The 17,233-nt window shown below is 38.6% G+C and overlaps 1 protein-coding gene across 1 annotated transcript in view; it reads left to right on the forward strand.

The window, feature by feature from the left end:
- PTPRC (protein tyrosine phosphatase receptor type C) overlaps nucleotides 1-17,233 on the forward strand; it is a 118,182-nt gene that overhangs the window by 49,780 nt on the left and 51,169 nt on the right. The window contains exons 7-9 of the mRNA XM_034780075.1: nucleotides 3,440-3,472; nucleotides 4,615-4,842; nucleotides 16,030-16,158. Coding sequence (XP_034635966.1) covers nucleotides 3,440-3,472; nucleotides 4,615-4,842; nucleotides 16,030-16,158 — 390 coding nt within the window. The remainder of the gene's footprint in view (nucleotides 1-3,439; nucleotides 3,473-4,614; nucleotides 4,843-16,029; nucleotides 16,159-17,233) is intronic.

Genomic DNA, 17,233 nt, shown 5'->3' on the forward strand with positions numbered 1-17,233 from the left:
TTGAGTATTTTTTTTAAACCTAACAAGTGATTTATTCTACAGATGCAACTGCAGAAAATTGCATTAAACTAAAATCTCTTACCACTAAAAATAAAATGCTTACTACTCCTAATGTAAGAGTTAACTGATGTAAAAGAGGCCAGATTCACTTCTTCTCCGCCAAGTGAAAAATTAACCTTATTTTCCAAGAAGTAATATAAATCAAGGCTAAACCCTGAACTCCTTACTCAGACAAATCTCCCATGGATATCCATAGAAGTTTTGTCCAAGTAAAGGAGGAGTGCAGGATCAGACCCTATAGATTTGTGGATTTGTTTCATGGTTTTAGAAGGCTTACAGGTTGTTTCACTAAATAACTAGTCTGCTTTATGCATGGGACTTATGCATGTAAGTAACTTCGTTCACATAAGTTTACAGTCAATGACACTAATCACCTAAGTTATTCATGAACTTGGATAAATTGCATCAAAGAGTTTTAAAAGAGTTGGCTCAGGAGTTCTCCTCACCACCTATGTTAATTTTTAAGGCGCCTTGGAAATCTGGGGAAGTTCCAGTAGCCTAGAAGAAAGCCAATATTGTGCCAAAGGCAAATGGGATCACCCCAGGTTAAAGTAGGGTAGTTGACTTGACATTAATCCCAGGCAAGCTAATAGAATGGCTGATATGGAACTCCATCAATAAAGAGTTCAAGTACAGAAATATAATTAATACCAATCAAGATGATTTCATGGAAAGTAAGTCCTGTCAAGTTAACTTAAAATTGTTATTTGCAAAGATTGCAAGTTAGGCTGAAAATATAACTGTGTTGATAAAATATACTTGGATTTCTGTAAAGTGTTTGACTTAGTACTGTACAACATTCTGATTAAAAAAATCACTGTATAAAATTAATAAAACATATGTTAAATGGGTTAAAAGATGGCTAACCGATAGATCTGCAAACATAATTGTTAATGGGGAATTTTCAACTAGGGAGGGTGTTTGTAACTGGGTCTTGCAAGGATCAGTTCTCTCTCCAATGAAATTTAATATTTTTATCAATAATCTGGAAGAAAATCTATAATCATTGCTGATAAAATTTGAAGTTAACACAAAGATTTGTGTGGTGGTAAATAAGGACAAGACAGGTCACCAACGTAAGCAATTTAGATTGTTTGGTAGACTCGGCCCAATCAAATAACACTCATTCTAATGCAACCAAATACAAGATTCTAAACAGCTAGGAATAAAAAATATACGCTGTAGTTATAAGAATGGGTGACTGTATCCTGGAAATCAGTGACTCAGAAAAAGACTTAGGAGTCATCATAAACAACTGAGCATGTTGATTAGGGGTATGGTGCAGCTTCCGTATGAGGAGAGATTAAAAAGATTGTGACTGTTCAGCTTAGAAAAGAGATGACTAAGGGGGGATATAACAGAGGTATGTAAAATCATGAATGGTGTGGAGAAAGTGAATAAGAAAGTGTTATTTAGCCCTTCACATAACACAAGAACCAAGGGGCTACCCAATGAAATTAATAGGCAGCAAGTTTAAAAGAAACATAAGGAAATACTTCATCACACAACACAATTAACCTGTGAAACTCCCTGCTGGGGATGTTGTGAAGGCCAACAGTATAACTGGGTTCAAAAAGAATGGTTAAGTTCATGGAGGATAGGTCCATCAATGGCAATTAGCCAAGATGCTCAGGGACACAATCCCATGCTCTGGGTGTCCCTAGACCTCTGACTGCCAGAAGCTGGGACTGGACAACATGGGATGGATCACTCAATAAATCACTCTGTTATTTTCCTTCCCTCTGAACCATCTGGCACTGGCCACTGTCAGAAAACAGGATACTGGACTAGATGGACAATTGGTCTGACCCAGTATGGCCATATTCATGTTCTAACATGAGCTTTCAGAACAATATTATGGCAAAAAAGGACTAAGATAATATTTGGATGTATCAAGAAAATATCAAGCAGGAGTAGAGAGGTGATACTGCCTCTGTATAGGGCATTGATGAGACCACTATACTGTGTCCAGTTCTGGGGTCCAAAATTTAAAAAAGATGTTGAAAAATTGGATAAGATATAGAGAAGAGTTGAATGCCTTACAACAAGAGACTATAGAATCTCAACCTATTTAGTTAATCAAACACAAGGTTTAGAGGTGACCTGATCACAGTCTATAATCACATATAGAGAGAAGAGATATCTCATATTAGAGTGCTTTTTAATATAGGAGACAAAGGCATAACGATAATCAGTGGCTGGAAGTTGAAGTCAGCAACGTTCAAACTGGAAATAAGGCAAAACTTTTAACAATGAGATAATCAAACACAGGAAAAGATTACCAAGAAATCCCTTGAGTTTTTAAATAGAGCTGGTTGAGATAATTGACAAAATCTTTTTCTTTAAAAAATGCCATTTCATCAAAATTATTTTGTGGAAGTTTTGGTTTAAAAAATTGCCAGGAAGATATCTGAAGTGCAGGCTGAAATTTTAGGCGGTGGAAGGGGAAGAGAGAGATCCCACTCACACTAGCGAATAGCCTGGTGGTTAGGGCACTCATCAGGACTGGGGGGAAAGCCAGGTTCAAATTTCTGCCCCAAATCATGCAGATCAGAGTTTCAAACCTGGCTCTCCCACATCCCAGGCAAGTACCCTAATCAGTGGCCTAGAGAGTCAACACATCTCTTCCTCACTGAATATTTAGTTATATAATACTTAGTCCTGGCTTGAGTGCAGGGGACTGGACTAGATGGTCTCTCGAGGTCCCTTTCAGTCTTATGATTCTATGATAAAGAAAGTGGAACAGCTCCAACAGGAGTGATTGAGACAGACTCTATAGCACTGGCTATTCTGGGATGGGCAGGTAGCTGTCGTGTGTTTTTGTGAAAAATTTCAGAAGGTCTCATTTTGTTTTGCATCAGAATGAAGACAAATTTTGAAACTTCTAAAAATCTTTTGTGAAATGGAATTTATTTTCTGGACAGATCTATTTTTAAATCAAAATTGGATCTTTTTCTAAAAGATATAGTCTAGTTCAGTGGTTTTCAACTTATGGTCCTCAGACTATGTCTAAGGGATCCGCGAAAGGTTGTTATTATCATAGAACAATGGTTTTCAACCAGTGGTCTGCAGACCCCTGTTGTAGAAATAAAGTTAAGAACCATTTATAATGAGCAATATGATCTGCAATTAACAATATCACTGGGGAATAATGAAATGCATAGTATCTAATAGAGTTGGTTAAAAATGGTGGGAATTATTGCATAAATTTCATTGAATTTTCTTCCCTGTTTTTCAAATATTTTTGAAGATCAAAATACAAATATCTGCATTGAATGTACCAGATCTTTGCATATTATCAGTCACTGTCCTCTACAACTGAATGTAGAAAACTGCCTTATGATATTAATTTGTTTTTCTCTTTTCTTTTCTTTTCCAGTACCTACTAAAGTGACAACTCCAATATCTTGTGGTAAGTTATGCTTAATAAAAGTGAAATGAAACTTTTCAAACCAGAAAGAAACTCTCTCCACTTCACTCAGATCAGCTAAATGCTCAAATAAACCAAATCAGCTCCTATCTCAGGTTGTTTTCTAAGCTTTCTTACTATTTTAGAATAATTGTTTTAAACTTCCTCGAAGTTTCTGACTTTCTGCTCTCCATTTCCCCCTCTGCTGAGGCATCCTACCGGGCACTAGGCTGCTGATATTAACTACACATCAGTGCTGGAGCAGAGTCTGCCTAAAGGAGAAAAAAGTCTGGTTTTATTCCACACCAAGGGCCTCTCTAAGCTTTTTTCTGCAATAATCTTATTTTACACCATGTGAGAGAGGAAATGAATGCAAATTTTAGTGGCTGATCACTAATTCAAACTAGACAAGTCTCCCCAATTCATAGGCGGAGTCCAGATCTAATTATTTGGTAGACAGTTTGGAATACACAGTGTTTTTGAAGTTATTAACTGGTACTGCAACAATATATTTTCAAGACCAGGTTTGTTTGTTTCCTCATATATCAGGGGAGTAGAAAAATACATTTCCAAGTTTCATACACCAGAACAGATGTTTTCAGGAATAATTCAAAAATGAAAATTTCCTTTTGCAGGAAATGTCAACATTTTAAAACTACCTTCCTTTCAGATTAAGAATAAAAAGTCAAAATATTGAAAATTTTCTCAGAATGAAAAACTATGAAAAGTTTTGAATCAGAAATGGTGAAATGGAAATTTCAATAGTTTTGATTCACACAAAATTAGTCAACATGTCAAAATAAAAAAAATCATTTTGAATTGATGTTTCAAAATGTCAAATCAAAATGATTTTTTTGTTTTGATTCTTCCAACTGGAAAATTGAAAACAAATTAATTGAAATTGACATTTTCCCATGGAAATTTTCTATTTTGACAAAACTACATTTTCTGACAGGAAAACGTTTTGGTTAAAAAAATTCAACCAGCTCTAATATTTTCTCTTGGGGTCTTTAAAGCACAGACTGTGCTGGAGAGCAGAATACAATCAGTATTGGACCAGTAACTCTCTAGCAGAAGTATTTAAAAAAAAAAAGTAAGAAAAATTGTTGTAAATCCATTTTTCACATTTTCTCCCCTTCTTTTAGAAAAAATTGATTTTAAAGTGACATATAACTACAGTAATGTAAGCTCAGTCACTGCAAAGTTGAACATTTCTGGAGAAAAGAGAGAATACAATATTTCCTACAACTCCACTTATATAGGGAAAAATGAAGACCAAAGTATTGCAGGACTTATGGAATGTCAGACATATAACATTACAGTTGAATGTAAAGAATGCTGCAGCATATCACATGTAATTCATATCCCACCTGGTAAGTACAGCTTATTGTTCAATATGAGGTTTTATTTAGTAAACATTGTGTTATATTCTTGGTGCAGAGTTTCGGAAATCTGCTGCTTGACTGTGTGGACTCCAAGTGTTGTTTGGGGCTGGAAATTCCTCTCTCTTGTACCCTTAGACTTCAGACTCTGACGTTTGGTATTATTAATCTTTGATTAAAGCACAAATTTACACCTCTCCCCATGTCCATTCAATGAAAATGATATAATAGTGATGCAGTATACATGCTCAAAGAACCAATAGTGTATTATACATGGAGTCCTGAAAAATACCTTAAATATTATCTTAATTTGAAATGCACGTTTCTTGATTAGGCTTGTGTGTTTTCAAGCTCTGGGTGGTGTTTTAAATATTTCTTTGCGCAAGGTGTACGGCTTAGAGACAGTTGATCAAGAAACTGAACTTTGTAATTATGTTTTCAGCGACAAATGTGTATTGCGCTTTTTCTTATTTAATTCTTTCCACCCTAATTATATTATCCGTAGTCCAGGCTGGTGTTTTGCAGATTGAGTAGTATGAGTAGCATGTAATATTTTTTTATTTAGTGTTCTACGTTCCATTATGTAGCTTGCCAAATGATGCCCATTCGTCTCTAGACTCATAGTGCGGGAAGAGAAAAACATTCTTTAGTGACATGATATGGTGGGGGAAATTCTATTTGATAAACTCTTCAGATTTACTGTACATAATAGGCATGAGTTTGAAAAGATGGCCTCCATACTTGCACCTTCAAGCTATCAGACTCCTTTATATCGGGTCCAATTGTACAGAGTTATCTGCAGTGGAAGCAAGGAATGGAAGCTTTCCTCATCTGCTGCTGACCTTCTCTTCCCCTGTAACCATACGTTACATCCTTCCGCTTCTTCCGTCAGATCTCTGTATTAGTCAGAGATAGAGAATGACCACTACAGTTCAGTTTCCCAAAACAGTTTCCTTTATAGCCAACTCCATTTTTTACATGCTTATAACCAGGATGGGGATAGTTACTGTATAGCCAGGATATTGGCCTGGTGGGTCAGTCCTCTGTATGGGTCTCAGGACTGATGCAGAATGAGGAGATTTAATCTGGGGTAAAAATTTCCAAAGAATATAAGTGATTTAGGAATCTGTGTCTCATTGATTTTCAATGAGATTTAGGTTTCTAAGTGCCTAAACCACTGTGAAAAATGAGATTTAGTCTCCTAAATCACTTAGGCCAGATCCTTAAAGGTATTTAGGCTCCTAACTTCCATTGAAATCATTTGATCCTTTGAGGATCTGGGCCTTCAAGCCTTCTGAAATTTTTATCTTTGTTTTCATTTCTCATCCTGCTGAACTGTTAGGCAGAAAGGGAGCTGGTTTCATGTTTCAAAAGGAAAAAGAAAGGGGGAACAAAACCATCATGGATATAAGCAACAGTACTAAACACTATTCAATAGAAAAGTGAATAGTAATGTTACAAGTGGGTTTTTTAATAATAATGGAGGATGTATGGAAAGATTTTTTTGTTTTTGGTGAAATTCAGCCTGTTTGTTGATAGTGCTGCATCATCCCTGCGATGATAGGATACATCCCTTTCATCACTGGCTAATAATAATAATAATAATTTATTTCTGCCTTTGGAATGCATTACAGTGCACAAAATTCCATATATTGGAAAAACAAATCCCTGAAACACTGGAACTCTCTACAAAAGATTTATCACACTTCCAGATTTACTCAGGACTAATTCTTCACATTAAATAATAAGGTTAATCCTTATTTTTTGGTTAATCCTTTAATTGTTGGTTAAATTTCTTAATGTATTACTTGGTGTCATTTGTTTGTATATATTTTATATTACAGTAGAGTCACCAAACAAGAAAATAATTAATTGGTGTGAAAAGAATTAATGTTGCAGAAAATGTCACAGTAATATAAGACATGAATCCTTCTTCACAGATGGAGCTACCTACAATTTGCGAATGAATGAAATAACCAATACATCTGTAATACTGAGTTGGAATACATCATCTAATTCCCCTTTGGTCTACAATTTTATCTGTGAAACTGGTAGGAAACTTTCTGTACCTTTTAAAAGTTACAGTTTTAAATTATTTTTGTTTTGATTTGATGGTGAATGGACAAATTTAAAGGAAAAAGTATTTTTATTCTAAGTGTCAGCATAAACTGAGATACTAGAGTAGACCTAAAATGCATATTTATAAAAATACGGAGATGTAAAAACATTCCCTCGTAAACAGAGTATAAGAAGAGGGACAGAGGATGGACTGTAGATACTGTATGGGAACTAAAAAAAATTACTATTCTATATACTATTGGACCTTACCTGAGAATATTAACTAATGACCAGATGGTTGTTATGAACTTTGAACTTAAAGAAAATGTCACATAGAGAACCTGTCTTCTAAATTAGCCCATCTGATATAATTAATTTCTAGAGCTAGTGGGAAACCAAATTTCAGTTCAGTTGCAGAAAAAAATTCACCCTCGGCTGGGACAAAAACCAGAACTTTGAAAATTTTGGTAGAACTGAAATCCCACAATTTTTCACTTTGGAAACAATGAAAATAATGGCAATTCTGAAATGAAATATGCTCCCCAGGATGCCTAGTTACTTGCCAGGTGGTCTGCAGCAATAGAAATTTGCGGCGGCAATTCGGCGGAAGGTCCTTCGCTCCGAGCGGGAGTCAGGGACCATCCACCGAATTGTCACCGAATAGCTGGACGTGCTGCCCCTCTCCGGAGTGGCCGCCCCAAGTACCTGCTTGGCAAGCTGGTGCCTGGAGCCGGCCCTGCTGACAACCTGGGTATCTGGTGCTTTAAATTGACATAATTCTTGTCAGTTTTATGGCTGCACACCACTGAATGAAAGCCATGAAACTGACCAGACTCTTGTCAAGTTAACAAGAGTTTCACAAATGCTGTTCAGTGATGGGCAGCCCTGGAGTCCCTAGCTCTGGTAACACCCACATAGAAGGGCTGCCCCAGAGCTGCAGAGCTTAGAAACTCAGGCTCCCCAGCAGCCTGTCAGGCTGACAGGAAACCAGGGAGGTGTCCAATGAGCCAGTTTCAAAACGTGCCTGAGTTCCATCAGAAGTTCCTTGAAATCAAACCATTTCAGCAAAATGTTTGACTTCAACAAATTCTGATGAAAAAATGTTTAATCAGAATTTTCCCAACCAGCTCTATTAATTTCTCCTGTGACTTGCATGGAAAGCTAGTTGATGGATTGGGGAACTTCTAAAAAAAGATAAGATAAAGCTGTTATGCAGACTAAATTATAATGCTTGAAATGGAAAACAGACTAGAGAAAAATCCTCTAGTAGACTCTACACTTCCAGATTTTGAGTAGTGTAGTGGGCTTTGATTTTTGATTTTAGTTGATATTAACTAAACAATTTTTAAGGGAAATCTTTGTTGTATTGTTTTCTTTGATTTTAATGGAATACTATGGGTGTAATCCTAGTCCCATTTGAAGTCAATGGCAAAACTCCCATTGTCTTCAATAAGGCCAGAATTTAACTCTTTAATTATATTTGTTGTTTTGGCTTGGGCCAAATTTTTTGGACAACTTTGACAAACAACATAAATTTGCTACATGTACAATTTATATTACATTTTTATCAGTTTAATCAATTAATTCATAGTGCTGAGTGAATCAAAGAAACAAGAAACCACCTTGTAAGTCATATTTGAAAATAATTGGTTGTACTTGAAATCCAGATTCACATTCATAATGTCTAGACTTTCTTCACCAAGGAAGATGTGTACAAATGGTTGTGTATTTTGATAATCTTTGAGCAGGATACACTGAATAGAACATGCCCCTCTAACCTCAGGGGAGATGTATGGGGGGGAAATGGTAAGTGTGTAAATCACCACAGCCAAAACAAAGCCTTTAATCTTAAATGAAGGAGGTACAGTACAATAAGTGGTGCAAGTCATGTATTTAGCTCCCTTTTTGAAAACTGATCACAGGTTTTTTATCTAATATCTATCAAGGTAAAAGGAATAGATTATGAATGAAAAACATTAAAATATTTAAAGGTGGTATTTTCAAAAGCACTTAGCATTAATGTAGCACTGCCCCTGCTGAAGTCAACCTTCAGTGTCAAATTAGGCCAATGCTGAGCTCTTTTGAAAATCCCACCAAAAATGTTAACTAGAATTTTTGGGTTTATGAAAAAGTATTAATGAAACTTTGCATTTTAACATAGGGGAAGATAAGCAAAACATTTCAAAACATGAGGAAATACTGACAAATTTATTACCGAACGAGAACTACACATGCACTGGGACTATATACTATTCTGAGAAAATGGTTGCGCAGAAAACCATTAATATATCAACAGATTATGGAAGTGAGTATAATTTTTTGTTTTTTAATGTTTCTGATACAGATCCATTTTTTATTCACAGCAGCTATATTTCCTGGGGGAGGAAAAGGATGTGTGGAGAAGGGATAAAGGATATTACAAGTCTGGTAACCAGATTCTATGATATTGGCATAGTATAAATCCCATAGATTCGAGAAGGGAGCAGAGAGCATGGTGTTCAAAGAGTTGGAAGAAGGAGCAAACGGTAGTGAAAGAGGATACCGTGTTTACAGGCAGGAGTTGGAGAACACAGAGATATTAATCTTGAAGAGGACAGATTTGACCATAAAATTATATATTTAGAAGGAATTAATAACTGGGTAGGAAAATGTTCTATTTATATTTAATTAATGTTAAAGATGTACTAGTCAGTTTCACCAGCCAGGTAAGGGAAATAAATCTGAGCTTTTTTATATCCTTTCTTCAGGGCTTGTTTATTATCCACAAAATGCTCACAAAACAAACAAATAGAAAACAGTGGTTAGGAATCCCCAAAGGCTTTTCCTGTTTCAACCAGTCTGGAGGAGAGAGAGTATACCCTTGCCCTTTGACCCAACTTCTCTTTCCTTTACAGGGGTCACTCTAACTAGAGGCAAATGAGGCAACTGCCTAGGACAGGAGATATCTGGGAGAATGTCTGATAATGCGTGGGGTTGCAGCACCACTCACTCAGATTTGGCCTTGCAGTTCTCCTTTCATGATGGAGGGACGGTTGGACCAAATTGGAGTGAATGGTGCTGCGACCTGATGCTTAACCCCCCGACTTCTACCACAACCACCAAACCACCAGAAGGCTTGCCATACCTCCCTCGAAAGTCCAATGTGTTTTCCACATGCCCACCTCCTCCTTCCTTCCCTTCCCCCAGTTGGGAACCTCTGATAACAGAAAGCATTGTTCTGGTGAGAATATTGAAAATGCAAAGGGCAGGCGGAGGGCACACTGAACTTTTGCCTAGGGTGGCAGAGCGGCCTCTGTTCCTTTTATACTCTGCCCTGAGTAACGATGTGACCAGCCACGACCTGTTAATCCTTTACTGGCGCAGCATCTTTACCTTTGACAAAGTGCCCCAGAGCACACTCTTTGATCAGTAAATTTTCCCCTAACCCCCAGAAAAAAGAATGTCATGTTCTCATCGGTTGTGTCTGACGTAATGGAGCATTGTCAAGGCATGGAGCTGTACAGTCAGATGACTATCATGTCAGCCAAGGTTTGGTCTCCTTCATTGTCTGCAGCCATTTCAACGAAGTATGGTTGATGACCAAAGTAAAAGGCATTTTACCACCCACTTTATAGCTCAGATCTCTTAATCACCAAATAGTTTGTCTCTCTGGGTAACAGTTTCCTGAAGATGGCATAACATAAATGCTCTCCCTCTTCCAGCTCCTGGGAGAGAAGAATGTTAAGCCACAGTTCAGAGGTATCCTTTGGCAGGATTAACTCTTTTTGTGAAATCCTGACCATATAGCACAGGTTCACTGCAGCAGATACTTGTGTTTTCCACAAAAGCATCCACACAAACTGGAGAACCAGTGGACTTTCTGGGGCCAAGCAAAACATTGGCTTGGGCAGCTATTGTTATGGAAAACTGGGGACAGGAGTGTTGTTACTATCCAGCCAACCCCATTATCTGCTATTTTGTGGCAGGAAATGGAGAATCTAGTAGGGTCTTCACTTTACTAACTACTGGTTTTGACTTGTCCAGTACTTCTGGTGTAATCATCATATTTAATCTCCGTGCAGCTAATACAGCTGAGTTAGCTGTTAGTCCTCCCCTTGATCCCAAGAGATTGCACCAGCTCTCTTGTGATGTTCTGACGAAGGGGCTGAATAGACTATCACATTGTCCAAGTAGGCTGCAGTTTAAGGCTGATAAATATGGAGCACTTTCTCTGTTAAATGCAGAAATGTAGCTGGAGCCCAAATAGAAGGGCCTGCATTTGGTACAGTCTGAAAGGCGTGACATATACTGTCTCATCCTCAGTCTCTGAGCCTATGGTATTTGCCAGCATCCCTTGGTGAGGTTGAGGGTAGTTATAAATTTGCCCTTCGCTAGGTTGTCCAACATTTCAACCACCTCAGGCCTGAAATAGGCATCAAACTTAGAGGAGCAATTTGTTGGCTATTGCATGTGCCAACATAGACCATAAGCCCACAGCTTCAGGGTACTGAGTGGCATAATCAGTTATTACTAAGATATAGTGGCAGCTGCTAGCATAGGGCTGTAGGTGTCCTACCAGGTACACCTCAATATGATCAAAACAGGTATTAAAGAGTAGGAGAGGAACCAGGGGCTTTGTGATTAGGCCTATGTGCTAGGCCTATTTTTAAGAAAGGTGAAAACAGTGATCCAAGAAACTGCAGGCCTGTTAGTTTGACCTCTATTGTATGCAAGGTCTTGGAACAAATTTTGAAAGAGGGAGTAGTTATGGACATAGAGGTGAACGGTAATTGGGATAAAAAACAACATGATTTTACAAAAGGTAGATTGAGCCAGACCAACATGATCTCCTTCTTTGAGAAGATAACTGATTTTTTAGACAAAGGAAATGCAGTAGATCTAATCTACCTGGATATCAGTAAGGCATTTGATACAATTCCACATGGGAAATTATTAAATTGGAGAAGATGGGGATTAATATGAGATTTGAAATGTGGATAAGGAACTGGTTAAAGGGGAGACTATAACAGGTCATATTGAAAGGTGAACTGTCAGGCTGGAGGGAGGTTGTTAGTGGAGTTTATCAGGGATCAGTCTTGGGATCAATCTTATTTAATAGTTTTTATTACTGACCTTGGAACAAAAAGTGAGTGTGCTAATAAAATGTGCAGATGACATAAAGTTGGGAGGTATTGCCAATACAAAGGAGTACTGGGATATCATACAAGAAGATCTGGATGACCTTGTAAACTGGAGTAATAGAAATGGGATGAAATTTAATAGTGCAAAGTGCAAGATCATGCAGTTTGGGACAAACGACAAGAATTTTTGATATAAGCTGGAGATTTATCAATTGAAGGAGAAAGACCTGGGCGTATTGGTTGCTCAAAGAATGATTATGAGCTGTCAATGTGATGTGGCCATGAAAAAGGCTAATGCAGTCCTAGGATGCAACAGGCAAGGTATTCCTAGTAGAGACAAGGAAGTGTTAGTACCATTATACAAGGCACTGATGAGACCTCATCTGGAATAGTATGTACAAGTTTGGTCTCCCATGTTTAAGAAAGATGAATTCAAACTGGAACAGGTGTAGAGAAGGGCTACAGGGAGGATCTGAGGAATGGAAAACCTACCTTATAAGAGGAGACACAAAGAGCTTGGCTTGTTTAGCCTAACCAAAAGAAGGCTGAGGGGCGATGTGATTGCTCTCTATAAATACCAGTGGGATAAATACCAGCGAGGGGGAGGAGTTATTTAAGTTAAACACCAATGTGGACACAAGAACAAATGGATATAAACTGTCCATCAACAAGTTTAGGTTCAAAATTAGGCGAAGGTTTCTAACCATCAGAGGGGTGAAGTTAGGGAACTGCCTTCCAGGGGGAGCAGTGGGGGCCAAAAACCTAACTGGCTTCAAGACTGAGCTTGATAAGTTTATGGAGGGGATGGTTTGATGGGACTGCCTACAATGGCATGTGGCCATCGGTGACTGACAGTAGCAAAACCCCCCACATGCTGGACACTAGATGGGGAGGGCTCTGAGTTATTATAGAGAATTGTTTCCCAGGTATCTGCCTGGCGGGTCTTGCCCAGATACTCAGGGTTGTACTGACTGCCATATTTGGGGTCAGAAAGGAATTTTCTCCCAGGTCAGATTGGCAGAGGACCCTGGGGTGGGGGAGGTTGCCTTCCTCTATAGCATGAGGCACGGGTCATTTGCAGGTTTAAATTAGTGTTAATAGTGGATTCTCTGAAACTTGAAGTCTTTAAACCATGATTTGAAGACTTCAGTAACTCCGCCGGAGGTTAGGGGTCTATTTCAGGAGTGGTTGAGGTTCTGTGGCCTGCAATGTGCAAGAGGTCAGACTAGATGATATGATGGTCCCTTCTGACCTTAAAGTCTATGAGTCTTTAATTTCTAGAATCATAGAAATATAGGGCTGAAAGAGTCCTTGAGAGGTCATTTAGTCCATCACCCTGCACTGAGGCAGGAACAAGGACCTGACAGGTGTTTGTCCAACCTGTTCTTAATAACCTCTCACCATAACAATCAGGACACCATAACTTCCCTTAATAACCTATTCCAATACTTACCTATCCTTACAGCTAGAAAGGTTTTCCAAATATATAACCTAAATTACCCTTGCTGCAGATTAAGCCAATTACTTGTTGCCCTATTCTTGATAGGCATGAAATACAATTGACCACCATCAGCTTATAACAGCCCTAATATATTTGAAGACTTATCAGGTTCCCTCTGTTTTCTTTTCTAATCACTAAACACACCCAGTTTTTTTAACCTTTCCTCATAAATCATGTTTTCTAAACCTTTTATCATTTTTGTAGCTTTCCTCTGGACTCTCCCCAGTTTGTCCACATCTTTATCAAAGTGTGGCATCCAAAACTGGACATGGTATTTCAGCTGAGGCCTCACGAGTGCCAAGAAAAGCGGGACAATTACCTCCTGTGTCTTACATGATATACTCCTGTTATTACACCCCAGAATATTAGCCCAGATATTGACACTTGGCTCTAAGCCTATCCAAACTGCCTTCACCAAAGAGTGGCTATGGGACTCCAGTCCTAACCCAGCACTGCCGGAATAAATGTCTAGTAATAGCTGTGTCCTGGTCCCCTATAGATAACCTAATTCTGATTGTGGGATAGGGCTGGACGTCCCCATGGATACAGCCTATGTGCAGACACTTTCCCACCTGCCAAGTCTCAGGATGCATCAGCTGTTTCTGCACAAACATCTGGCTAGAGCCAAGTGCATCAGACCTAGGACCTCTGCTCCATTCACTGTGTCGGCATGTAACCTTCCGGACCCATGGGACACTTCTTGGCCTCTGAGGTGCAGGTTCAGGCATAATCATATACAGTAAATGCTTTGTTATCTGGCATGTTGGGGGACTGTGGGTGCCGGTTAATCAAAAATTCTGGTTAACTAAGAGTTATACTTACGAATGGAATACCATTTTCAAAGAATTAGAATACAATAAAATGAATAAAGTATAAATGAATAAAGTATACAAGTACTCACCAGTCCAGTAGTAGTACTGCACTACAGAGTGATTGGTTTCTTGAAGCACTTAGGTGTATACAAGTAAAGTTTTCTATACAGTAGGTTATCTTATGACACTACATATCACTATGGGCAGCACATGGCGTACACCTGGATCACTAAAAATACACTTAACACTAAAACTATCCTAAACATAATTTAATCTTTGATGATTCAGAAGGCACTTCAGGATCTTGCAGTGCCTCAGGGTCATCATTATCAACATCAATTATCACTGTAGATGTAGAAGGTGCAGGTGATTGCGCTGAATCTGTAATGAACCTATGACACACCCTGGAAGCTGCTTTTTTGAATAAATCCCTGATACCAGCTTGCTTACTTGTCTTCTGCCTCTTTTGCATAAAAGTAGAATGCAGAATTGTAGTCCCGGGTACTAGATTGAAAATTTGTATGGGGAGATATCAGAAATGCCGGTTAGCAGAGCTTTCTGGTTGATAAAGTGCCAGATAACACAGCTTTTACTGTACCATGGTGAGGCAAAAATGGTACACATGGCCTTCCTGTCTACAGGAGAAAAATACTAAAGAATCAACAGTTCTCATAGCCGGACCCTCCTTCCCTGTAGTTAGGAAACCTTCCCTCCAGGCCTCTCCTCTTTAGCACCAGACCCAACATGAGGACCTACCCCTAGATTCAGTTCTTCTACCTCCAGCTTTCTTGGGCACCACAACTGAACCCTGCGGCCTAGAGGGTTCCTTTCTCTTTAGTGTCCCTGGGATCCTCTGCTGTTCCCTCACTGTCATGGCTGATAGTGGCCTTCCTCCTGAAGAGAGAACCTGGATCAGAAGTCTAGCAGCAACCTCACAGTCCAACTCTGCTTGCAAGACATGTTGTCTCATCCAGGCAGGTTGCTTAGTGGCAGCAATCCCACTCCTTGTTCCTTGCTGGTACGATATGGCAAAATTATCCCTGTGCTACCATTGATTTCCTCTGGGGTATGTACTGCAGGATTATCCAGCAAGTCTTTTCTCCAAAGCAAGGGGCAGTAGAGCTGGTCAAAGAAAAGGTCAACAGAATTTTTTAACATGGACAAAGTAACATGTTTTTCTATAGCCTCATTCTCAGAAATGGCTGAACTATTTTGACCAAAATTAACAAAAAAAAAATCAGCATGAGGCAGAAACCCATCATAGAAAATTTCATCCCAAAGGGTCAAAGTTTGATAAAGTTGTATAATGGGTCTTATAATGAGATGTGTCAGGCATCCTCAGTAATAGACAGTGTTACCAGTCCCCCACTATGATTAGCCCTCAATGGTTGTGTGTTAAACTATTCAATTTCTACTCTTTTTGGTTGCACTATATTAGTATTTGTGTAAAGTGAGTTAGAGTTTAATTGAGAATACTACTACATACTGTCAAGTAGCTCCTGCCAGACTCTTATGTTAATGTCCAATGAAATCTTAATTCCATCAGATACTTTTTGAAAAACAAGAGTATACTAGGCTTTTTATTGCAAATTTTCTCCTTAATTAATGAGCTAGTTATCATTTGAAAAATAATGTTTTCATTAAAATACTGTTATTCCCTCTCTCTCTTTCCCAATTTTCTAAACAGAACCAGAGAAACCTAAGGGACTTCAAAATGGAAGCATTACTTCCACAAGTATATCATTTAGCTGGGAAGCACCCGAAAAAATACCAGAAGGTTCTACCCATGGCTATCGCGTTACGTGTCCGCTTTACGGTAAGCATATTTTTCTCTAATATTAACCACTGAGATGGATTGGTACATATTTATGTAGCTTCATTAGCACAATGGAGCCTTTATCCCATTGGGCTACTGGTGTTACTATAATACAAATAATCTACATAATTCCAAGATTATCTCTCTGTCTGTGTGTCACTCTGAAGCCTACATGTCTATTGAATCAGTGTGAAGAGATAGAAACATCTACAAGTATGGTTGAAAGCTCTTTTTTGTTTATCATATCACCATGTTCAGTCATTACTGGGATTCACAGTCTGTTACTGTCCAGTTTTCAAGTTCTCAGCCATTTTTTGCTTTACACTTTACGCTGTTGTATGGGTGCAGTTCATAGACTTTCACCTAGTAACATAATAGTTTACCAGCACAGTCATTTCCCTATTAAGATTTTTTTCCTCAAAACTTATTTCAGTTCAGTCATGTCGTTTATTTGGTTTAATATTACAGGGCTTTTCATATTTTAACTCCCTGGGTTAGATTATCAGTCATCTCATATTTTAGACAAGTAATTTAGCAGTAAGTCACAAGACATACATTAGTAGGTGCACATCCTGGGTGATCAGTTGTGAGCAGAGTGTCTTCCATCATCAGAAAATGCATTAAATAGCCAACTAATGAAGTCTCTTGAGTGACTTATTCCTACTGGTGTTTGTCAACTCTCTCATTCTCCCAGGCCTGTATTGGCCATCATGCAACTAGGCACTAGCCCAGTGAGCTAGTTTCTCTGACTGGCTGGAAGTCTGGTACAGCCTGGGAATGTGGAGAGGATTCATTTTAAATTGCCAGCAGGAGCCCAGGAAAGGCCATTGTTCCCCACTGCCACACAGTCCCCAAAACTCAGCTGCCTCTCTGCACTGTTGCCACTATGGCAGCTTCATTCCTTTTGCTCCTCCTGAAATTCGCTGCTGCCTGTCATGTTCTTCTGTACCAGATATGGACCTGCTACAGAGCTTACTTATACACACCAGATGTGTTCTTCATAAGATCTTTCAATGCTCTCAGAGATATGATATTTTCTATCTGATTATCTACTGTGACAAACCCAGACCTGTTG

This window comes from Trachemys scripta, chromosome 8 (assembly GCF_013100865.1).
Source record: "Trachemys scripta elegans isolate TJP31775 chromosome 8, CAS_Tse_1.0, whole genome shotgun sequence".
NCBI lineage: Eukaryota > Metazoa > Chordata > Testudines > Emydidae > Trachemys > Trachemys scripta.